We start from the raw sequence: 26,352 nt of genomic DNA on the forward strand, positions 1-26,352 counted from the left end.
CTGCAGCAATTTCACACGGGCAGTTCTCTGCAACCACTAGGAGAAACTACAACCATAATCCTTTAGGAATCTGAATTAAACCTAAATCTGCTGCTTAAACAGTGACTGATCAAACTCTACCTGGATTAATAAAACAGGGGAAAATGAAATGAATTTTTAAGTTCAGCATAGCACTTCTAATATGAAAATAAAACGCTCTTTAATTTCAGGTGTTTGAGAAGGAATCAGAAATCATAATAGGAGATGATGGACCGAATCTAGGTTTTAAGTGACACTTAAGATTTTCAGATAAACACGCGAGTATTTAGCTCATCCAAAAATTCTGGCAGTTCTATAACCACTAATATAAATTTCTTTTTCTTTTGAAGATATTTTGAAAAAGGTTGGGAACCTTGAAATAAATTAGATACTTTTATGTTCCACAGGTGAAAATGTCATACAATTTCATTGTGTGAACTATCCTTTTGAAATGTACTGCTTTAACAAGACAAAGTTTTAACATTAATTTTTTTTGGAAGTTCCCACAAAACGCCTTTCGTGATTCAGACAAATATGAGTCCATTCATTATCACGGAGTGACGTGAGATTTGATGGGAAAGGCTCGATACAGGAGGCCACCGTGCTCTTCTGAGAGTGCTCTTTAATGCTGTCTCTAATATATCACATATGGTCTCGGGATTAAGCGGAAGACAGACAGGAACACACATAAAACAGAGGGCCTGAACAGTGGCTGCACTCCACAATGACACTTTTAGGGGGCTGGAACCCTTAATTAAAGCACAGACGTGAAAAGGGGGCGCAGACAGAGAGGAGAGCAGAAGAAAAGCAAATGAGATGGAGTCCTCCAGACTGTCTGGGAAAGAGTGTGGGAGTGTGTTGCCCCTTGTACATGTGTGCCCATGTTCATGAGGGGGGGAGAGTTGACTTATCAAACCGTCTCATATCAAACTGTAACATGCAATCGAACACTTTTTTTATTCAAATTTATTACTTCATATTAATCAGTGCTGTTCTAATATTTCAAACAAACACATGGCCATGCTACATGGATGTAGAGCGCTGCACACACACACCAGTCTTCTGTGTGAGAAGCACAAAGAGTAGGGGTGAAAGGTCAAATAAGCACACTAAGATGGGTGGCTTTCTCATGCTAATTGCCATACCCATGCACCCCCAGTTCTGTCTGATACAGAGGTTTGGGGCTCCCTGATGGCACTGGGTAACATCCTCCGTGAGCATCCTGGGAAGTGGGTGGTAACTGATGGTATGTGTCAAGGACGGATAAAAAGTGAAATATCGTTTAGCCTCGTGGGGAGAGAAACGACGACAGGCCGAGACATTAGACACTTTGTGAAAAGAGCGACGTCTAGACACGAATGAAAGATACTTGAGGCCTCGTTCAAGAGGATCGAATTGTTTCTTTCAAACGAGTCACGCTGTCTAATTACACTGAGGCTGGAAAAGACTGTGTTGCATGTGTTTACATGCAAAGATTTCAAATGTGGAGTAAAATATTGGATTTAGTGCGTTTCATGTACATTGGAGTGAAAGCAACATCAGTGTCAGAATGTGACTTTTTTTGGAACTGGTGAGATGTAAAGTTTATGCATTCTTAGGTTATCACGACGCATCAAAAAAGTAAAATACAATCACCAGAAAAGGCACTGACAAAACTCAGTTTTTATAGAAGCACCTGACAGATAAAGATGGGAGTGAAAACCAACCAAAACCACACATCTATTTCATTATATATATATATATATATATATATATATATATATATATATATATATATATATATATATATATATATAATAAATGGGGGATTGCACAGAGACTAACCCTAATCCACAAACTTTCAGAAACCTTACATGAAGTTTTGCAATTTTAGAAAAACTTTTATTTAAAAGCTTCACTTTTTTTACTTCTAGCTACAGATATGTTCACAGGTTAGGCACACACCCACACACACACACACAATTGTAATTAATATATAGCAATACAGATAAGCAACAAATATCAACAGGCCATTTTTCTACTGTGTGCCCTTATTACAGTACAGTCAACCTTTGAATGCAGTTACTTGCTAATCATTATCTAACAATGATGGTGGATGCCGAATTTTGCTGACTTAGAGCCAACTTCTGGAAAAAAAAAAGAAAAATCCATTAGCCTAAACTGTCTGCCAATTAAGCCTTAATAGCAAAGAAACTGTTTGGAAACTCAAACCTCACACTTTCCTAATTCCCTCACTTTTTTAATCACCTCTTTGTCGTTTCCTAAACTAAAAACTCGCACATATATAATTTTAATCACGAGCTTAATTGCAGCTGCTAAACGTGTACTCGCGGTACGTTCAGAGAAACGGTCTACATGGCTTCACGATTGATGCGTTAGCGCTTTTTCAGACGCCGTCGTTGACGTGACAATCCGTGAAATCGTAATGAAGCGAACCCGCGCGCAGCCGCAGGGTGTGTCTGGGAAACCACAAAGCGCCGCTGGTTTCTTTAGCCGCGGCGACAGCCACTCTCGGAGATGAAAGGGTTAATACCACCAACTCGGCGAACAATAACTTCCAGCATTGACGCGTAAAAGTGAGTTATCGGATCAGACGCTGATCGATTTGCCGTTGAATAGCGACATCAAAAGGTAACACCGGCCTAAAGACCACCATCTACGCGAAGGAAACGAAAACATTAGCACACGCTGCAGATATAATTAACGTTAGGTTTTAAAATAAATAATTGTGTAAAGGCAACGCAAACGCTGACCGTTTACATGCACTGTTAGACAGCATCATAGACTATTCTATTTTATTTCTATTTATAGGCTATTAGATTCTGCCTTAGTGCACCATTAAACCGATGTTTATAATAATAATAGCTAATAATAACAGTTGATTTAAGGAAGGAGGGGAAATTATAATGAAATCCTTTTTTTTAAGTATATTTTGTCTTACATGCTCCCCTAATTTTTGAATTGAAGCAAAGGGAAAACACTGTTGCGCCAACAACTCTAATGCAACTTCTAGTGAAAAGCCCACTTATACCACTTCGTTTTTATTCATTAATTTATATATCATTATTATTTTTGCAGATTTTTCGTTCTTTTGATTTTAAACGTAATTGCGCGGCCGTACAGTTGATCGTGGGGAACTTCATCACGTCCGCGTCGAGAGAGAGGCGCCCTCATTAGCGCGCGCGCATTTTAATTTTCCTCCAGGAGGAATTACGTGACGTCAGCCTCAATTAACAACACACAGGGTCAACTGGATTAAAACACAGGCTAGCAGTTCTCACAGTTTCCCTCGCATCAAAGTAAAGCGCCTTTTGTTTACCGCGCCTCTTCGGCTGGACCGCGCGCATTCTATACACCGCAGGACCCAATTAAAAACCGGAAAATAGTAAATGAAGGCAATGAGATCATTCACGGACCCGGTGATATTCGTTCCAACCAATCAGAGTCAGCCAAATAAACCCAGTGATTTTCTAAACGCAAATAAGGTTTGTGATTGGGAGGGGGACGCAGGCTCATTTCCGAGTGGCTGTAACGTAAATATCCACTTAAAGGCGCATTTTTTTGTTATAGCATTCGTTGCGTTTGGACAGTGTGAAAGCGAGATGAATTATTATTCGTGAAGGTTTCACGTACGTTTATTTATTTCAGCTGAAGTTGCACATGTCGGCCAAGGTTTTATACAGTTAAAAATAAGACATACGGTCAGGATACACAGCGATGGCATATTTATTGAGATATGTCAGATATTAGGTTAAACTAATTACGCTGATCGGATTATTTTCATTTGAATGCAACCAGTGATCAACTGGCAACTATTACTATCGGAAAGTATTTAGCTTTTTAACATTTCGAGAAATGCACAGAGTTACATAATTTTTAAAGACCCTGCGAACTGATCAGAAGGCAAATGTTTTATTGTTAAGAAAATATCGACACCTGTTTTCACAATTTCACAAATTTTATATATAAGCAAAACAATTTTACCTGACAGTTTTCTATGATGCCACTTTAAATTAAGTTATTAAATCGTGCATTGATTTTTTTAAAATAAAATACCTATATTGCGGACTAAATCGCTTGAATTTTACGTTAACTGTAAACGTATAGTAGGCTGAAACATCCAAAACACGAGAAATATAAACTGTAAAATGAAATGAAAACAAAAGAATTAGAAGTAGGCTACTGACTAAGATACGTGGTCCAAATACAGCACGAATGTTTTACAGTCTGAGGATAAAATCAGGACGTTTTTATTATCGAGTTATTTAGAAAACCACAGATGTTCTAGTACTTTAAAAACCGAGTAGCAGGTCTTAAGAAATATGAATGTGGCTCTTTGCAAAAAGTTCCCCAAAAAAATCTGTTGCTGCAAAAAAGCGTATATTTTTAGAGTTATGTTGCGTCGAAGGCCTGGAGCGGAGTGAGGTATAGTGAAGCAAGAGTAAGATCAAAAGCTGTATTGCAGAGCAAAACGAACCTTTGCCAGAGAAGTGAGGAGAGCTAGATGATCCACGGCGCTTAAGCGTGGGCTCGCCTATACACTTTTTCCGGGTTTGATGTCAACCGAAGGGTGGCTAATGAGAAACGACAAGCGACCGACGAAGGGACGAGAGGTAATTGGCACGGAGTCGTGGGAAACCATAAACAAACAGCTGCCAATGGCATTTTGTTTTTCTCATCCCTTATACTGGTGAAAAGAATCCGAAGCGGAGCTGCTCACTGGCAGCTGGGAGCGGAGAGCGCGCGAGAGGCCCAAATAACAAGCTTAGGGATTATATACAGCGTGCCACTGGCATCACACAGCACAGGATCATCAACATTCATCATCAAATATTCACTCTTTCCGACTGCTCACGGAGAAAACTCATCCTTTTGCCATCACGGCTACTGTTAGTCGTAAAAATACGTACCTTATTCACGGCAGACGCCATTTTTAATTTTTGCGCCAATGAAAACGAAGCTGTGAGAGGAGTTTGTGCTGTAGGTCACTGTCGTGTTGGTTACCTGAATGAAGACCGCTGATAATAGCCTATATCATTCCATAATATATAATATATTAACATGCATCTTTAACAGTATGTCAAAGTTATAAATTAAATATTATCTACATATAATAGGCCATTTTAATAAATAAACGTTTGTTTAAATGATTAGAAATGCTACCTGCAGTGGGACTTTTAAATTTCAACCATTTTAAGACTCATTACTGATGATGAACAATCTGAGCACATTAAAGTAGAAATAAATATATTAGATGAACACAAGATGTTGGTAAAATTATGAAGACATTTTACTGTGTGTCATGAAGAGAGAGAAAGAAAGATAGAACAGTTTCATAAACTAAAACTGTTCTCAGAAATTTTTTTTTTTTAAAGATTTGGATTATTTATTTTTAATTATGGCGCAAACAGAGTGGATGCATTTCAGTTAATGAAAATAAAAGAGCCAGTCCATTAAAACATTATTGAAAAGCATCTGTAATATTTCTAGTATTTTGGTTTGAATAAGGTTTTCTGTAGCATGAAAAGATTTATTGTTTGTGGTCAAATTATGGTGATCTTAGTTTAAGCAGGGAAGTTCATAATATACCATAGCTGATTCGCATGAATAGCTTTAGGGCAGCGATGAATGAACTGATATATGAATGTTGGTTTAACCTCACAGTGGGATGGACATATCCTTAATCAGTCATAAGGTGGATGTTAAACATAAGGAGAGGTCCCTGGGGTAAGCCCTCGGGGCATATCCCTCCCTTAGCACGCCCCGCTATCCTTGTGACCTGCTTGTCCTTGCCTAACAGGGTCAAGCTTCCAATTAGCCAGGGGTCAAAGGTCAGGGTCCTCTCCTCTAACATATGGCTCTATAGGCTGATGGCCTGCTCTTCAACAACAGGTCAATGTCAACCATGCAATGTTATTTCTTGATAGTTGTAGAAATATAATTTCTTACAAAGAACTATTCAATTGGTACAGAGAGACATAATGAACCGTTTTATTATTATTTTTATGATTATATATACAGTTATTGTTGACAGAGCTTAAAAATATGATCCTGAGTTGCAATTCCTGTAACTCAGCATAGCTTGTTTCATTAAAGTGAAATAAAAGACCAGCTAGATTTCCCACAATCCTTGTATGCGCTGAGCATGCAAAAGACAAATAGAATTTGTCGTCAAACTAGCTTGATTCATGTTAAAGAAAGCATCTTAATCTGTGTGCGCATGTAATGGCTTTATCAAAGGCAAAGATGGTTCAAAAGGACTATAAATTTAATTCAATTTAATTAATCTTGAATCCCAAATCTTTTTTTCTGCTGCCCATTTGTGGTTTTCATGCAGTCGCGAATGCTTGCTTCGGGATTGACGAAGGCACATAAATTGCATCGTTTGCGATATATCCTAGCGATTTGGGGTTTGGAAGGAAAATGTTAAAAGGGCACAATTGAGCCAGTCATGCATGTTCTGTGCATTCACTCGGCGTGGGCGTAATTCTCCAGAACACTTTTCCTTTGATTTCTTTCAGTTTTCACAGTGTCTCTCAAATGCCAATAATAGACTTGTCCATCAGCCTCTCCCTCCCTTGGAGTTAATTGGAGCTGTAGAGATTCAGACCAAGCTCTGAAGTTTGATTCATCATTGGATCACTAGATTATTAGATTAATCCTCCCCAAGATTAATGCCCCACCTGGACCCCCTCTACCCCCCTGCCAGGCTGTCCTGCCCCTTCAATGGCCTTAACGGCCCTGTGCTCTTTGATAAGGCTGACCTGTACGGTTTCACATAGGGATGCTCTGGGATGTGTGTGTGTGTAGTCATGGCCAACCACCAGGGTTGTTTGCTTACAAGAGACTTTTGCAGAAATGCATCCTGAAAACAAGGAGTTAGAAAGTCTGAGATTCGTTATTTCACAGTAGCACCATGTGCATTTTGTTTTCATTTAAAAGATACAGCCTCAAATTTAAAAGTAACAATATAATTGCTATGTTTTAATAGCATTTTTAGCAACAATTTGCAATTCTCCTTTTTTTTCTTTTTTTTTTTACAAATGTGTATTTTACCAATATAAGTGTTTCTAGCAAATTTGTGCTTGATGCTGATTCTAATTTTTTAAAAATAATACTAAATATTAACAGTAGTTCTTCAAATACATTTTGCCTGATAGAATTGTTTTGAATTAAAACAAATACAATATATTAATTTAATAATTTATATATTGATTTTTTTAAATAACACACTGCAAAATAACATTACTGCATGAATGGTGAAATAGATTTCATCGGATATAATTATTCAAAAAATAACACAAAGTCCCACCTCTAGTGCTTGAATGTTCAAATCAAATTTGACTGACAAAATGTTATTTTAATATATCATTATATGAAAACATATAAGAAAATTGAACAGATTGAACATTTTTCCTAATAGAAATATTTTTTATTTAATAAAATATTCCGATCTCACTTCCACATCTAGGTCTGCACCTATCCATACAAACCCAGCATCTGATGCTCCTGTCAGGGCTACAGCGAGTTGCACATCCCTTCACAGCAGAGAGCAGTGTGGCACAAAGAGTCAGGCTAATGAGGCTTGAGTGGCACTGGCATATACAAAACGCTTGGCATCTCTTGGCAAGCACATCCTTCTATCTCTCTCACTCTCTCTCTCTTTCTCTCATCATCGCCTTTGCTGGCTCTTTCCGCCAGGCCCATGGTTTCCTGGCAGCGATGCCCGTCTCTGTATGCCATCCTGGGAGGCGTCATATCCCCTCCAGAGAGCTGGCCCCTGCGGCTGATGGAGCCTTTCAGTCCAGAGAATGGGGGCATTGTGAGGAATTGTGGGTCATGGCCGTAGTAGGCGGCAGTTTGCTCATATACAGGCCCCTCACACACTCACACAGGGCGCTTAGAACTGAGAGCCAAAGATAGACATCCAACCTCTCAGCTTTAAAAATGCCTCCTCAGGAAGTAGCTGTGTGAGAAAGTGTGTGTGAGAGAGGTGCATGGCAACACTGGAAGTATGCTTGCAAGTGTTTGTGTGTGTGTTTCTCTTTGACCGCTTGAAAGCTAAAAAGAAACAATTTCACGGCATTGTGCGACGGCGTGTTTGTGTATGTGATTTGGTGCTTGCATACATGCATTCATTGCCTTCATGTCTATTAGAAAAAGCATTTTTGATCGTGCAGTATTGTTGAAGGCGTGTTTCTTCGAAGGAGTAATGGTTTTTTTTGTTTTTTTTTTTCTGTTCTGGATCTATTCCTTTGTTCATATATGTTCATTTTTAAAATAACATTTTTAGTAATAAAATGCAATTCATACATACAATATTTTCCCATTTCAAATGCATTTTTTAACTTAAAATTAATATTTGGAATAGTTTGGAAATAAAGATGCATACACATGTGCAGTATTGAAGGTGTAAGAAAAATGTTTTATTCATGGTTACACAATTGTTACATTTATAATTTATGACCTTTAAATAAATTGAAACGCTTTTGAAATGTGGAAACGTTTTTTAAAACCATATTTTACGTTGTCAACTTGTCAAATGTTTTAAACAACGTTTGTCCTTTTATTTAGGGAGATCTTAATTATTTAGGGAGATCTTAATGTATAATGTTTCTGCCTGTAAAAACAAAGCATCGATCAGTCCTATGATTTCTGAGGGGAAAAAAAGAAACCCCACAGCACAAGCATGTACACCTATATAGCCTATATATAGGTTTATGATATATTTAAATCAGAGACAAATGCAATGCATGCATATCCATGTCTACATAGTGTTTAGTATAGCAACTAAACAACGGTGACGCTGTACTGTAGAGACGAGCGCCAGCTCCATCTCCATCCATCTCCATCTCAAAGCTCACTCAGCTCCACCTAGTGGCTTAAAGAGGACGCAATCATTCACCAATTCACTGCATTTTCACAGCAGCGTCCTTATAGGCTACCTCTTACACATTCTCTCAGTGCATAGTGCTCATTTCCCCACCGCTGGCAGCCGGAGTGGCCGGAGGTGTTTTGGCACATGATGTATCCTTCCACAAGCGTAGGAGGAGGAAAATAGTACCAGTGTTTTTATCCTCTGCTCATGCAGCCCGTCCACGGACACCCTACCTCATTAATATTCCGCCACCGGACTCCTTTCTCTCACCGTGCTGCACTAAGACAAAAGAGCATTGTGGAGACACCTCCTGTTTTAATTATGACGAGAAGGTGCGGAGGGGTGTGAATCGTGGTGTGTGTGTGTGTGTGTGTGTGTGTGTGAGAGAGGAGGAGAGACAGTGAATGCATTGATTTGTGTGTAAACGTGGGATTTGCTGGTGTGTAAGTCACTCTTTGTGACATTTTGTGTCTGAAGTGTGTATATTTCTTTCTGTAAGGCTATATGTTTCTCTCTCTCTCTCTCTCTCTCTCTCTCTCTCCTTTGTGTATGTGTGTGTGTGTGTGTGTGTGTGTGTAGTGCAGCTGCAAGTCTGTTGTGGCTTGTTGCCATCATGCAAATTGGCATCTGATAAAACAGCATTGACTGAATTTGCTTAAGGGATGTAGAGGGAAGGAGTAAATAGGAGAGAATTAGTTCTTGTTGCAATACCCATACAGTCACACAGCATTTCTCGTTTTCTCTTTCTTTGTCTCATTCCCCTCCATACCCAATGAATCATCCTTAAATGAATAAACCAAAATCTTCTTTGAACTTAATATAGCTTTTCCTATATGCGTTTAATGACTGACACTAAACTGCATAAGCTCCTGATTGACCGCACAAGGATAATAACGTTTATATTTATATACTGTATATTTTTTAGATTTACATTTATAAGGTGCCCTGTGACCGAGACGAGTATATTGGTACGTTTATGATTTTATTTATCCCTTTATCATACTTTCTTGATTTAAATCACCATTTAGCACTAACTTAAATTTATTCAAAATACTAAACATATTAGGCTTTTTTAGTGTTGTCATTTTAATATAAGTTTTTATATTTTTAAATAAATAAAGTTAGCAGCCTGAAATAAGTATCATTATGTCAGTAATATTTTCTTGTTTGGAAACAATTTCAGTATTGGTCAATCCATCCCTAGATTCAACTATTAACAAAAATAACTATTAACAAAATTGGGAGTCCACTGTTAGCTGTCATTTTTACAAATCTTTAATATAGGCTAACATTTCTCATGCGCATGTCAAGAACTCTATTCATGGCCTAAGACGTCCAGACACACTTCACAGAAGTTTAACAGTAACCCACTCCATCAGCTGAGTCAGATAGAGCCGCTCCACTGTCACGTCCTCATTCAACAGCACCAACTCAATTAAGACTCTATAATGGCTTCACCCCACTTGACCCACGCTGACCTCTGACCTCAAAGTTCACGCCTCCCACAATGTCAAGCATGCGTGTGTATGTGCTCGGCCAAGGGGGGGATCGAGAGGGGGTCGCTAAAGGGCTTTTGTGCCCTCTGTGTCCGGCCACCCTCTCTCGCTAAAGGATGCTGTCAGTGCTTTTGTTGTATTCCTTTGAATATAATGGGCCCTGAGGGAGGGCTTATGAAAGCAAAAATCCCTTAATCACCACACAAATATGAGTTTAAAGTCAGTTTTGAGGGATTGAAGATATCCTGTTTGGTTTTTGTTATTTGTGAAGAAATTCCGACTCCTTATCTCCTCGAAATGATGAAAATCACCACTGGTCAGCTGTTAAGTTGGCATTATATTTCTCACGATTTTGTTGTTCATTTTGTTCTTGCTATGCTCTCCACTTAATGAACCTCTTGAACTTTGCTACCCCTGGCGGAAGCAGGTGTGAGCCCCACTGTGACCATATTAGTCTGATTCTCTTGTGCTTTGCTCCATTCAGATCCAAACACCTTCACTAGGCAAAGTGAAGAACTTGGGAAACTCACATAAGCACCAATTTCTGCTAACAGGAGACTTCCTGACCACAACAGGCCTTGTTAATGCCCAGGGTGAGATTTTAGTATTGCTCTGTAAACTGTGCAACCAAAATAGAATAGAAAACAAATTTAAAATAAGCTACTTTTATTAAATCAAAATGACACATAAGCAAAAAATTTTTTAAACGTTATTATCCCTTTTGCTTAGATGAAAATGCTTTAACTATTTAGGTGTTTTTAAATATTGCCTGTAAACCTCCCATTATGTTGTATTGTTACCAAATATTGGATTAAAAATTTTTACAACTTGTTTTCTTTTAATTAGCACAGGTGTATTTCTGTGGATTGATAAGATTGAGCGAAAAGCATTTTATAACTTTATTTGAAAAAAAAAAATTATAGTGGAAAAGTTTTTTTTTAAATGTTCTTCACACTAATAACTAAATAAATCAAATGAAATAGAATGAAAAAAAAAAACACACTTAACTGAAATGTTCTTTTAGGAGCACAAAAATGGTAATTCTATGCCACAACTGCAAAAAAAAAAAACACATTTGGACCATTTCTTTATCAGAGTATATAGCTCTATAAGATAACAACAATAAAATAGAATAGGATAGAATAGAATAGAACAGAGCCTAGCTGGACACAGACATGTCTAAAGTTCTGTTGCAATATATGCAAGGTAGTGTCATTGTATTTGTAATCCACTAGCTCTCTGTCTGTTTTTCTCGTTGTGCTATTTGTGTGAGCACTGATCAGAGGGAGGCCTGTGGTTGAAAGGGTCCATGGCCCCTGAACACAGCCTGCCTGTAATCCTGTTAATGTGAGCTAAAGAGAGGCACTCTCCCCATACAGACAGGCTTTCAGAGAGCACACAGGACCTTCCCCTCAGCACACACTCCCACTGACCCACTTAGAGACATTCTTACGGGAGAAAATGGGTAGATAAACTCTCGGAGGAGTTGGTCGTTCCTGATTCAGGTGTTTCGCTGAAAGGTAAATGCCAAACAAATCAAGAATGTCCCCCTAATGTTAGCATACTGTTCCCGTTTAGTGATTTTTTGGGAACCCATTGCTAATATTCAAGGAAAATTACTTTAGTTTTTTTTTTAGATGTGTGGTATCTATAACTTAGCGTTCTCAGAACACTACAGGGAAGCAGAAACATAATAAGAACGTATATATAACGCTTCTAATGGTTATTTATAGGCGTTATCTTAAAAAACTAAAATGAGCGAGCTAAAATAAGCTCAATGGCTCTAGGTTAAAAAAGAACAACAGACTAGAAAACACAACAATTAATCAAAGTCTGTCACGTGTGTTTCAATATCCAGCGCCGTTTCATTCTGAAACCCTTAAAGCTCCATTTCAAACAAAACACACAAACAAATCAAGTATGTAAATACCCTATTACGTGCAGTTAGTATTCTACATTTTTGCTGATTATAAAGCGCAATTAAGCACTTAAGCGCCAGCGCCTATTCACATCCCAGCTGTCCACCTGTCTGAGGCCTGGGAAAAGACCTTGGCGCTGGTTCACGCCGCGGCGCCGTCTCTCTGTAAAACACGCGCCGCGCGAATGAAAAGGGGCGTAGAGCTGCTCCTCGCGCAGCCCGCGAGCTCCAGGCGCCGCTAATAACGTGCTATCAAAATAAGACCCCCACTTTCCCTTCTCCGTTTGATCCCAGAAAGTGAAACTGTGCTAATTACGCGACGGAGACCATCTGGACTCTTCGTCAACCCTTTTCCGCGGTGATTGTAGTCGCCATTAAGTATTCTTGAATTAAACGCCGCCTTCGCTGGGAATCAGCGTGATTTGACATCGTTGTTTATCGTCGAGCTGAATGTAAAACGTTTGGGAAAAAAAAAAAAATCACTTGGCCTACGTGGTGAAAATAAATAAATAAATAAATAAACACACATTCCCAAATCGAAAAATATAGGTGCATCTCTCTTAGACAGCTTCCAAGGATTATTAAAATAACAAAGGCACTTCGACCATTTAAATCTGAAAAATTTATTACAATTTATTTTTATGTCATTCCACACTGAATTCAAACGCGGGTTATGCAGAGTAGAAATAATCCTCGTAAAGAAACGTATATTTCTTAAAAACGGATATACATGTAACTATATACATTTAATATGTTAAATCAATCAAAACATTTCCCCCTTCCAGTTTTAGTGGTGTTCATTAATGTCCCATATTCACGGTATTTCTAAACCTTTTTGTTTGGAGAAAAAAATAAATTCAGAAATCTCATAGGAAAGGTTTTAGAAAACCTGCAACTCGCGCTAAGTTTTGTGTTGTAAGATATTAAGGATGAATAAAACATTTCTTATTCAGTTTTAGGAAGATAAAAAAAATATATATACCAAACGAATACAAAATATTTTCCCGTACATCCCACAACAGATTACTCATTATTGTTTCCAAAATAGCAAAGAGGAAGCATAACTTTATTTTGCAGTCGGCTATCTTTAAATTAGAAATCTTTCTAGAAGCTAATCATGAGAACAATCATCTTGTCCTCTTTCAGGGCGCTGCTGAGCCGGTCGCAGCGCTGCACCGCCATCTAGTGGTCTTTTAAGGAATCACAGCTTTTTGACTCGGTTGTACATTCTCAATGTTCCTCAGGTAAACTGGGCTAGTGGTTTTATATAATAGTATATACTGATATTAACAATAATGGAACAAAGTTTTATAATAATAAATGGCTGCATAGCAGGTGCCAAATAAACGACAGCTGCAGCGTCTGCAGTGTTTATTGAGCGATGGACAGATGCAAACGGGTGAACGCAGGTCATTTAGCTGCCAAGTTTCTCCAGTTCGTTTGGTGTGGCTACTTCGTTAAGCTCATGATGACCTTCCTCCTCTCCCGGTACCTGAAGCACATTCACATTGCTATTAGCACGTGACCAGACCGTGTGTTGTTTAAGACACTCATACCGTCTCTGCATATTTTGCTTACACCGTTCCATAATTCATCACTGCACACTATGCCTAATAACTATACTGTCGGAGACAAGCTTAAAAATACAATATAAACTGTAAACATTTTCTAAAATGATATTGAAAGGTCTTCACCTCCCAGTAGACTCCATCCTCAAAGCAGTGAGTATCTGGAGGAGCACCGTAGATGGGCAGCTTCAAAATGAACCCTGACAAAAACACAGACACACTGTTATCAATAAATCACACAATACTCAACGTGCATGAATAGAAAGGGAAACGTGAACAATCTAGAGTTGTCTGAACCCTTGCATGAAACCATAGCTCCAAACCAAATTTACAAATAAATATGTTTCATTGCCAGAGCGGTCCTGAATGAAATACGTTAAGAAGTCATTTATTTACAATGCAAATGTTAGATTTTTTTTTTTTTGCTGTCAAATGATTAATCGCGATTAATTATATACAAGCAAATATTTTCAAAATATACACTGTGTATTTATATATACATAATAAATAAACAGTACACATAAATATGTTATGTAAACAAAAACTTTTATTTTGGATGCAATTAATCATTTAACAGCACACATTTTCTTTAAAGCTTTTTAAATAATTACTGTCTAGAGACTGATATTTATTTGATTTAAATTATTTCTATATTCTGTTTTGTTTTGGTTTTAAAGTCCATTTTCATTTACAGACTGAATACAATATACTTATTACTGCTGTGTATGTATGTATTTATTTATTGTATTATGCAATATTAATAGTAGTAATTTTCTGTCCTAAATTTTCTGAAGCAACTAACTGGTAACAAAAATATTTGGTATTTTTCAACTAATAAAATATAATGTTTATACTGTCTTCTTTCTTTCACAGTGTGTTATATATATACTCTAAATTCAATGGCACAGTTTAATAGTAGTGGTGATCTTAAAGTAGATCGGATCAAATAATCTGCCCATTGCAGCTGCACACCCACCTGTAATGAGACCACCAAACAGAGCCATTCCAAGTGTGACAGCCAGGGAAATAGCCTGATATCCACCCTTAGACTGAGCGTCCCATTCCTCAGTTTTAAAGTCACCGAAAACTCTTTGCAGTCTGTTTAAGATGGGATACACCAAATGAATTCCACAATATTTCCAGACATGACACAGCGCTAAATATTGACCTTATTAATAAAAAAAAGAATGCGATAAAAAAAAATAGATGACTATTTGAAGTCTCCATTCACCATTTAATTAGCTATATGAAAAAAACTGAATGATTCTGTATAACATCTCCTTTTGTAAGTCATATGGATAAGAAAAAAATCATAATGATAGCGTGATAATACGTTTTATTTTTCACCAAATCTTAAAGTGCCTTATATGGTTATGTTAATCACAACAGTCCTAAACAAACCAAACTATCATCCTGATGAAATCTTCCTTCCCCACTAATAAAAAGATTTGATCATTAGCTATCTCAACATTGGAGAGCTGCTTTATTGCCGAGGAGACCTAACGCATAACGTACTATATAAATAAACGTGACTTCACTGCAGAGCTTCTGCAAACATCCATATTGCTGTAATTAGACGCGTTTTTAATTGTTGCGCTCTCACTTGTTTGTTTCGTTATTAAGAGGAAAGCGAGGTAGCATATATTTACAAATTCATCCAAACTCCGCTCAGCAGCTTCAGGTTCAGCCGCGTTTGCTCTGAAGCGCTGTGTGTGTCTTCTTCTCTTGTATTGTATTACAGCCATGAGCTACAGCGCCAACACTGGTCAAACCGCGTTGCTGCAAGGCTTTTACATTAGGTCATGAGAGCTCAAACGACTACTCGACAACAAAATGTTATTGTTATCGTATTGTAATCGTTGCAGCCTTATGTGTGTCAGATGTGTTTGCGGACACAATCACAAATCATTAATTATGCAAATAATTACATATACATTTTAACTATTGACTTACCCGTTTCCATATACCTCTGAGGATGCCATTGCGGCAGTGATGGCACCCACTATGGCTCCCAGAATTCCTGGCATTCCATGCAGGTTATGAATGCCACAAGTGTCCTGAATCTTCAGTTTCGATTCCAAAAACGGCTAAAAGAGCACACAACAGCAACAAACGTGATATTGAGGCTTCTTGTGGATGTTTGCACAAGAATTATGTGATACGGAAGTGTGCGCAGTACCAACCGAGAGGTATTTGTATCCCAGTACTGAAATAGTTCCTGCGAGGAATCCAACGATCATAGAGCCAAACGCAGTCAGCATCATCTCTCCAGCTGTTCCCACAGCAACACCACCAGCCAGTGCGGCATTCTGGATGTGCACCTGAAAACGACAGAGGATTGTAAGAGGGGTTTTTTAATGTTGCAATTTGTAAAGCATTACCAAATATGGCCACAAGGGGATGCTCACCATGTCCAATTTGCCTTCAGGGTTGACTAGGGCGGAGAAAGCGAATGTAGCCAGTGTGCAGGCGGCCAGAGAATAGTAAGTGTTCATGGCGGTCCTGTGCTGTGGGTCACCGTAGTTTGTAATGGCTGAGTTGAAGCTGGGCCAGAACATCCACAGGTAGATGGTACCTGAGCAGAACCCAAGCTTTAGTGGATTAGAGAGTGATGGTTGACCACAGGCTGGAATATTTTAGGTGTGTAAGATCTCTGAGCGACTTACCGATCATGGCAAAGAGGTCAGAGTGGTAGACAGACGAGTTTCTGTGTTTGCTCTTGTTCAGGTTTGGCCTGTACAGGACACGGGTCACCATTAAGCCGAAGTATGCACCAAATGTATGAATGGTCATGGATCCTCCAGCATCATTGGCCTAGAGATATCATTAACAATTTGTTATGATTACACTCAAATGTAAGAATACAAATATGTATATGCTTTTTTTTCTTATTTGTATTTGATTTCTCTGTGGATAATTAATTTAGATGCAAAGTAAATGTGAAGTATTTTATTGTAATGTAGCAAGGTGTAGCATGTCTACATTTGGCAAGACCAAAAAATTTACGAAAGTCACATTTTAAAAAATGATCTATACATTTCATCATTTATAATAGCATTATATAGAAAAAGAAGGCTATAGTAAAACTACTAAGAATGCCACATTTTTACAATAGCTTACAACAAGCTACACAGTCTAAATAATCTAAATTAATATTAGTACCATGAATCTTTACTATGCATGAGTGAAATATTAGGTGTGTATGTGTTGTATATTAGAAATGTAACTGTGTATTTTCATACTGTACTTTATAATGTTGTGATTTCACATGAACCGTTTAATATGATTAATTTTAGTTCATTTTATTTTATCAACAATAATTCACAAAATTCATGAAAATCTGAAAATTCCAATGATCACTTTTGTGCTTTTTTAGATCAGACTGATAGTGTGTTTGCACTCACCCCGAGGATAGAAAGCAGGATGAACTCATTGACAGCGAACAGCGTCACCTCGAAAACCGCCATAACAAGTAGCTGCACAGGACTGGTCTTTCCCAAAACGGCACCAAACGAGATCAGCACAGAACCAGTGCAGAAATCTGCATTTATCATGCTGCAGAACAAACATATTCACTGTAAGAAATTACGCAGTAATGCATGTGTGGCGAGAGTCAGGGGCTGCTCAATCACCACATCCACTTGGTGGCGCTGTGTTCAGCTGTTCTGCTTTACACAGGAGGCCACAGCAGCAGCAAACGTGCACACACACACCCCACACTTACAGAAGCATCCCAAAGACATTATTTTATCTGTCTTTTTTCCCCTTTGCAGAACTGAAATGATCAGACTGTTGTTTTGGTAGCAAATCTTTATTAGCCACTACTACTGAAACGTAAGAAACATCTGGCGTTCAAGTATTACCTAGTCACACCAACGTGGATCTTGCCATGGTGCAAGCCGTGGAAAAAGCCCTGCATAAGTGTGGCCCACTGTAGAGAAAAGGCTGCGATGAGAAAGTTAAATCCGACGCTGCTGAATCCATAACGTTGCAGAAACGTCATCAGAAACCCGAAGCCCACAAAGATCATGACATGAACATCCTGGAAACCTAAAACACAAAGTCAGTTAGCGTAGTTTTAATACATTTTTATATTAATCTCATAAACTGCAATTGCTAGGTTTTTTTCTGACATGTTTACTTGGTTCCATTCAGGGCCAATTTTAAACTTTGGGTACACTGAACCCTACATTAACCCCTGTGTTCTTCTCTGTATAGAGCCATTCATTCACCCATTTCACTTCTTTTGACACAATTACACTGTTGCCAAGCAACTGGCCATTGACCTGGGCATCAATGAGGATGGCACGGCCCCTGTGGGCAAACTGTCCCACATACCACTCACTCTCACCCTTCTTTGGCAGCCCATAAATAAGTCTACGAGCTCTACCTGCAAGCTGATTGTACTGCAAGACAAGTCTTTAAAGGAATAGTTAACCCAATAATTATATTAACGTCTCTCCAAATTTTAACAACCCTTATTTCTTTTGTGTGTCTTTTTTTTTGTCTAAAATAAAAGTCAGTGGGATCTAAACTGTTTGGACACCGCTGAATGCGACTGTATGAACAAAATATCTTCTTTTGCATTCAAAGGAAGAAAGTAATATAGGTTTGAAACCACATTAGGGTGAGTGAATGGTGGAATATGATTTTTCCCTTTTAATGAACTGTGAAGCAATGTATTTGCATGTTTAAAAAGTAGGCAACCTAAACTTGTAATTTATTGTATCCGAACACATAATATATAAAAATTAATTCATCAGTTGTCATACGCCCCTGAATGCAGCTGTTTCTCAACTACACAACAGGTGTGACATATGTGTTCTGCAGGTGAGCAATGACAAGCAAAACAGACACGACCACTCCCATAAAGGTAAAGATGCATACTGGTGAAGATTAGCGACCAAACATAGACAGTAAGTCTTTTACCAGACAAGAAAACCAGATTTGGCTCTTTCTTTATCCTACTTAATTTCTGCACTATTCTGTTAAACCTAAAGTTAAGTCTGTGAAATCTCTCAGAATTTTTGCAAGTCATTATATATAATTGATATGCAGGCGTGTATGGGACTTGCAGTGCAGACATAACATGAAATGCAATAAATGTAATTTAGTGCATGACACAAGTCTGGTGCTGAGGGCAAGTTTAGTGAAGATCGCAGAGATTAAAGAAAATGTGAGGGTTTAGTAAAGCCAGGTGGTTGGGAAAGCCGGTTGAAATGACAATTGCACAAAGACAAGACCAAAACAAACAATAAATCAAGCTTTTAAAGAGATCAAATTCTGAATGAAATGTAAACGCGCTTTACTTAAACCAGTCAGACCACTCATACACAAGTTACACAATTAAGGCCAATGTTCGTGTGCAGTACAACAAACACATTCCTCCATTATCAAGTTAAAAGTCACAATGTGTGTTTCTACTGGTGAACTCAACAGATTTATAGATCCATATTATTTGTTAATAACTACTTAATAATTACCCAGCTGCATGATCGTATCAGATGCACAGATATGTTCTAAACATTGAATGCTAAATATAAAATCCAGTTTTGTTTTTTTCACTAGTTTTCGACATGATTCTTTTAAAAGTGTCACTTACTGGGATAACGATAGTAGAACTCATTTTCATGATCATTTCTAGTAGTATTTTTGTTTCTGTTTTTATTCCACAGCTTGGCGTCAGTGTCATCGTTATACTCCACCAGCGTTCCAAAGAGGATAATGAGGATGACTTCCAGGATGATGCATAACAGCGACAGCCGTAGCCTCATGTTAGTAGACTCAGCCATGGTGCTTTCCCGTTTGCCAGTGTCCTTTGCTCACTTTCTATCCCTTTCCCTCTTTCTGCAGCAGGGCACAGGCTCTGAGGGGTTTGGAGGCAGAGTGCAAGAGAACATTAGCCGACACAAGTCCTTTTATTGTTAGTTTGGCTACTTGATGATCTTGGCAACACCCACCTGCTCTCTCAAGTCTGCTGATTTGCAGGAGTTCTGGGCTCCTCCCTCACCTTTTTGCTCATGAGGTGTATGAGGAGTACATTCTGGGCCAGTAAGAATGTTCAAGTAAAATGTGAACAATTCTATTACAAAAAATGGTAAAAGATTTGGATAGAAAAGAAGAGGAATTGATTTCTGAATTTTTCTGTAGACATTGAGTGGCTAAGTGTAAATGAGTTCATGAGATATTGAGGCCGATAATGATCATTGTTCCATTATTGCCAGTGTGGGATGTAAATAGAAATGTAAATGTGAGAGATGTGCCCTAGTCATATTTGAACATGATGGCATATAAGGCAGATAAACCTAATTACTACAAACACACTTTTTTTCTCACAATAACTTCTGTCCCCCAGGATTCGCTTTGAGACACATTTCACAACAGACTCATATATTTTGAATTGACAAGGACATGAACTCAAAACCTTCAGTATTGACACTGATTGATGAATAGTATCTGTCTTTGTGAAATGTGATATCTCAGTTAGAGATTGGATATGAAACTCCAAGTTTAAACTATTTGCCTCATATATACTATGAAAAACAGCTGTACAATTCCATTGTCATATATATCTACTCACAGACAAAAGTTTGGATTAGTAATAATTTATAAATAATGTATAATAGTGTAGGCCTATAATGTCCAAAATAAAGTAGAAACAGTAATATTTCAATATGAATATATTTTAAAATGGAATTTATTCCTGTTATGAATCACATGATCCTTCAGAAATCATTCTAATATTCTGACTTAGTGTTCAGGAAGCATCCCTTTATTGTTCTCAACATTGAATAGTTGTTCCGCTTAATATTCTGAGAAAGAAAGAATACAAATTTAATAGAAAGTTCAAAAGAAACATTAAATATTTTGTAACAATGTAAGAGACTTTACTGTGAGAAATCTGTCACAATTTAAAACACTTTATTAATAAAAGTATAAATTGATGTTTTATTAACCCCAAACTTCTGAATATATATATATATATATATATATATATATATATATATATATATATATATATATATATATATATATATATTTAGTGTTGGAGGTTTCATGGCTAAATTTGAGCAGCCTGGTGTCCAATCTTTATTGATTGCACATTCCACCAGTAAGAGCAGAGTATGAAGGTTTAATTAGCAGAGCAATAGCACAGTTTTGCTTAAAATATTGCAATGCACAGAACATTATGGGTGACATATCAGAGTTCAAAAAAGGACAAATTGTTGGTGCACGTCTTGCTGGTGCATCTGTGACCCAGACAGCAAGGCTTTATAATGTGTCAAGAGCCACGGTATCCAGGGTAATGTGAGCATATCACAAAGAAGGAATAACTGTGGACGCAAGAGGAAGCTGTCTGAAAGGGATGTCCGGGTGCTAACCTGAATTGTCTCCAAAAAACCACAGCTGCCCAACTCACTGCAGAATTAAATGTCCACCTGAACTCTCCTGTTTACACCAAAACTGTCCGTCTGGAGCTTCTGAGGGTAAATATACAATGTGAAACATGTATTGTTCTCTAATGGGTCCTTCACTGTCACACATTTGGGAGACTTTCAGTGTGGAGAAGCCCCAAAGAAGCTTACCACCCAGACTGCTGCATGCCCAGAGTGAAGCATGGGGGTGGATCAGTGATGGGTTGGGATGCAATATCATGGCACCCAATACTTGTGCTAGATGGGTGCTTCACTGCCAAAGACTACCGAACCATTCTGGAGGACCATGTGAACCCAATAGTTCAAACGTTGTATCCTGAAGGCGATTCTGTGTATCAGGATGATAATGCACCAATACACACGGCAAGACTGATAACAGAGTGGTTTGATGAACAAGAAAGTGAAGTTGAACATCTCCCATGGCCTGCACAGTCATTAGATGTAAATATTATTGAGCCACTTTGGGGTGTTTTGGAGGAGCGAGTCAGGAAACGTTTCCTCCACCAGCATGACGTAGTGACCTGGCCACTATTCTGCAAAAAGAATGGCTCAAAATCCCTCTGGCCACTGTGCAGGACTAAAATCAGGTGTTTCAGTCTCATTTTCCAACCCCTGTGTGTGTGTGTGTGTGTGTGTGTGTGTGTGTGTGTGTGTGTGTGTATATAATATTATATGGCAAAATATTTGTAAAAATACATGCGTAGGCAGGAGTAACATTAGAAAATGTATTAAATTAGTGAAATTGTCCAAATCCAACATCCCACTGGCTGGTTCAAACTGTTTCTCAGGAGTCTTTTACACTGAAATGTTTACACAACACCATTGATAAAGGCCTGAGTCTGTGACCATCACTACCCCGATTTTCTGTGGAGTCTATCAGCTTTAATCTGCAGACCAGCTCTGACATTTCTAAACCAGTGTCAACTTGTTCAGATTGTAAATTCGTTGCAAAAATCAAGTAGTAAATATATTTCAGACAACCATTTTGTTTTCTGTCAGATTCTAGTTAATTGTGGCCTTTAGCAAACTGACAAACTGTTAAAACAGGGAAAAAAAAATCACAGAACTATTTAGGCACAACTTTCTAGACTAACCTGAATGCTAAAGTGTCACTGTGACTCTTCTGGTCAACGGTGCTTGACCTTTGATCTTCTTCACATATGCTTTCATCTATAAGTAGCTAAAGAGCACTGGTTTCACAAACATCTGTTTGTAAAGCCCTTTCTCAAATCTCACTATTGTCTCTCAGACTTTCAGAGACGGTTTCAAACTCGGTGGGTGTGTAAGATATGTTTGCAGGAAATAATTATGACAAGTTCACACTCTGAAAATAAGCAGTGAAACTTCGTGAATTTCATGAACAGAAGTTTAATCAAAACAAATATTCTCTGTGAGAACCAGAAGGAAATTCATGGTGTGGGGAAAATCAAGATAAACCTGCACTCCCACTAAAGTCTGTCACTGCTTTGAGTGCAAAAGGAACTTATTTTGAAGTGTTGAAAGAGGTGAACTTGGTGGTAAAGGCCTGTAGCTAAATCAGTACAAGATTCCATAGATTATCTTCATCGTCTACAAAGCCTACTGCCCAGTGGGGCCGGCTGAAAGATCTTCAGATTCCACACTTTGGGATTCTTATGCATGCTGTTACAGGCCCTGGTACACACATCCATTCATCATCTGATATCATACGAGGGAAAACAGTTAACTTAAACGATAACCAGTGAACCGCTAAATGCCGTTCAGACACTGAATGTATAACTATATAATTATATATAACTCGCATGAAGGAATGCCAAATATTCTCTTTCCGAAAAAGGGACAAAAAAACCAAACAAACATTGTTTATGCAGTGATGAAGAGCTCCATTAATCATTTAGCAAACAAAAACAAATGATTGTTGCATCACTACTAACTACAAGATTGATTTGAAATGTCTCATTTAAAATACTGTCAGATAGACAAATAATTTTAACAGCTATTGACAGGATGATATATATCTTTATGTATAAACTGGTAGTGAGTGACCCTGTAATAAAGTTTAGTAACATCAACAAACGTCTTATATTGACAGTAAACAAACGAGAAGCCTAAGTGTCCATCTTTGAGTCAGAGAGCAGCCTGAGGGTAAGGACAGGACTGTTACCAGGGCATGACAAGTCATTTCACCTTATCTCTTTTAACTTTTAACAAAACAAAACAAATATGATAAAATGTTTGCATACTCATTTCATGCAACAGAGGTTTTGGGCATGTGATTCTGTCACAGACACTATATGTGAGATTAAGTTAGACATAGGCTACAAATATATTAGCAAATGTTATGTTGATACACATAATAAAATAATGATGTAAATTATTATGCACACATTAGTATGAAAATCTAATTTCGGCAGATAGTAGTCCTGTTCCTGATGTTGTTAACTAGGCCAGATGTGCCCCTATTATGGATTTTGAAAATTTCCTTTCATGCAGTGTGTAACAGCTCTAAGGGAATGAAAACATCCTGCAAAGTTTTAAATCTGAAAGTGCACAGTGTATAAAGTTATTGTCTCTCAAAAGAAAGAATCCACTCTGAATCATAGACTTTTTTCACAAGACTGAAGACGTGTTTAACTGTCTTCGGTATCTTAAATCCTTAGGTTTTTTTCATATTAGCTTTTTTTAATGTATGTACATTTATAACACCATTCATTGTATCGTATTACCATTGCATCAAATTACAAAAACCTAGTTTACGCTAATGCGAGGGTGTTTCTACGGCAGCGAAAATATGGGAGGGACATTAAATTTGACATTCTTCTGTCATCAGTCTCTATTTTTCTGCTTTTATTGGAAGTCATGAAAACACTATCATAGACTTTTTTTTTGCTATTCTAGCAAATGGGAATGGAAAAAAATATATATATTTGTTGTACTCTCCGATTCAATGCTCTTCAAGTTAACCCAACTGTGACAACTTCTGCTGAGGAGAAACCCGGGAATGTGAAAATGGTTCACTGAAACGAGTCCTAAAATAGTCGTCATAGCATTAGCATATCGCCCGTTTCACTTGTTGAAGTTCGAGTCGATCTAAATGAAAATGCAATTTCATTCTCTGCCACTAGGTTCCACTTTTAGAGAGTTAAAAATCCTCACATACACTGTTTTAAATTGACTGATTATATTCACTCAAAGTGTAGCGGATTTCACAGCACCACAAATGGACCACTGACACCAGACTCTTTGGGAAAATCTACTTTAGAAAATATTTCAATTGCTAAACACAAAATGTTTGCTGGAAGAGTTACAAAGAAAAACTCACAATGCTACAAAAAGAGGGGTTTGAAAAAAATGTTGAAAGGATTGTTTGGGAGTCTTTAAGCAAATGAGATAATAAAAAATAATGCATATTATAAGAAACAGGGTTTTCTTTGACCTTGTCATGTCGTGTCAACCTATTATTGGGGACTCACAAAACCAAAATATGATAGAGGCACTTTATCAAACAATTAACATTCAATCTGTTCTTCTGGTCAAAAAATAAAAATACACAAACATTCAACAGATGCAATAAGGTAGTGTTTTGTAAGTAAAAATCCTATTCATTTCCTCACCTTTGTCCCTTTTTTCGATTTCCATTATTTACTTATTTTTTCATATTTAAATACAGTTTGCAATGTTTCCCCTGGCCTGGTCTCTGGTTTGGGTTTATGGTGTTGCACTCTGTACTGGAGATTTTCCGACACACCTATGGAGAAAATGAATTGCAATTATAATTGTGGAATCAAGGCAGCTGAAAAACGTCAGTAATCAAGTTACGAAAAACTCTCCTGAGATTTGAATTTGTCTGAAAGCTCCCTTGCAAAACCAATAAGTTAACTGTCCCACAGGATACATTAACCTCCACAACGGTTAGCGCTAACTTGCAGTAATTAACCTAAACAGGGTTATGTCTGACACTCCTATCAGGCTTCTATAAAGCCCTGCTGGGAAAAAAACGGCTATGGGTATGGTAGAAGGTAGCATACGTATGGAGATACTTGTAACTATTAAGATGTTTTTTCTACATCCCTGTCTGGCCTGAACAGGGTCATAACCGGGCGGTAGAAGAAAATGCTATGGCGCTCATTCAAAGACGTGGACGGACCATGAACACCTAAAATAACTTCAGTCAAAATTTAGGCTAACCTCTTCAATTTAATGCTGTTGAACAGAATTTGCTAAAATAACGCTAACATAATCAGCAACGTTGAAATATAAAGGCGCGGTTCTGACAGACGCGCATGAAAGTCGCATGTGTTAGGAGCCGTTCACGTGTCGCGCTTAAAAGCGCGTGGAAAAAGCTAGGCGGGCCGCTTTCTCCTTTTTTCCCCAAAGCGATCTGGCGCTTACTCTCCAGAAGCGTCTGCAGACGCTAAACAATCAAGATGTGAACTTTCCGTGAAGACGCAAAAGTTTCAGCAAAGGATAAATGGATTCCCATCCCTAAAAATCGCTTGCATTAGCTCTGGGATCTATTTTTAAAATGCTATCCCTTTATAGCTTTGAACAACCATGCTTTAATTTGACTGAGCTTTCAATTTAGGGAAAGGATGAAGCTGATTGGTTGATTCTCGTCACATGACCCGCGGTGAGCTTGAGGCGTTCTGAAAAGTTGAAACGTTTTTATCTTGACGCGTCTGGAAAAACGAGCGCGTCGCTTCCGTTATGAGAGCGCAAACAGCGTCTCTACATTTGAAATAAAGTACTTGAGTGCGCAAAAGACGCCACCAAGAGCCTGCAGAGTAGCCTACATGCAATTTAATTTTATTTAATTCTCTATTATGTCGACGAGCAATGGAAATTATACGAAAGCGCAATATTAAATAAATGGAAAAGCTGGAAAGCTGATATGATATTTACACGCCCCTTACTGCTGATTGGCTACAAGTTTGTTTTGGTATTCGGTCCGACTTTGTCTTCAATTCTGAACGAATTGATGAATGACTGAATGACTCACTTATTAAGGCAAGGATTTGACACCACCTACTGGCGCTTTTACTTTTATTGTTTCTTAATA

General features: G+C 37.9%; 1 protein-coding gene across 1 annotated transcript; it reads right to left on the reverse strand.

Annotated features, from left to right (window-relative positions):
* Positions 1-12,917: 12,917 nt before the first annotated feature.
* On the reverse strand, positions 12,918-19,781 carry rhbg (Rh family B glycoprotein). The gene is made up of 10 exons (XM_043261579.1): positions 19,481-19,781; positions 17,742-17,928; positions 17,283-17,433; positions 16,545-16,692; positions 16,287-16,453; positions 16,062-16,199; positions 15,832-15,965; positions 14,855-14,976; positions 14,005-14,078; positions 12,918-13,802 (listed from the first exon to the last, which is right to left on the reverse strand). The coding sequence occupies exons 1-10, from the start codon at positions 19,668-19,670 to the stop codon at positions 13,725-13,727; spliced, it is 1,389 nt and encodes a 462-aa protein (XP_043117514.1). The 5' UTR covers positions 19,671-19,781; the 3' UTR covers positions 12,918-13,724.
* Between the last annotated feature and the right edge of the window lie 6,571 nt (positions 19,782-26,352).

Source organism: Puntigrus tetrazona, chromosome 16 (assembly GCF_018831695.1).
Source record: "Puntigrus tetrazona isolate hp1 chromosome 16, ASM1883169v1, whole genome shotgun sequence".
Lineage (NCBI taxonomy): Eukaryota > Metazoa > Chordata > Actinopteri > Cypriniformes > Cyprinidae > Puntigrus > Puntigrus tetrazona.

What these genes read in the sequence shown, in the direction of transcription:
- rhbg (XM_043261579.1), bottom strand. Translation starts at nt 19,670, where the DNA reads ATGGCTGAGTCTACTAACATGAGGCTACGGCTGTCGCTGTTATGCATC. An exon ending in TGACCTCTTTGCCATGATCG is followed by an intron (nt 16,454 to 16,544) that starts GTAAGTCGCTCA and finishes GGTTCTGCTCAG; the next exon opens with GTACCATCTACCTGTGGATG. An exon ending in GTTTGGTGGTCTCATTACAG is followed by an intron (nt 14,079 to 14,854) that starts GTGGGTGTGCAG and finishes TGTTTTTGTCAG; the next exon opens with GGTTCATTTTGAAGCTGCCC.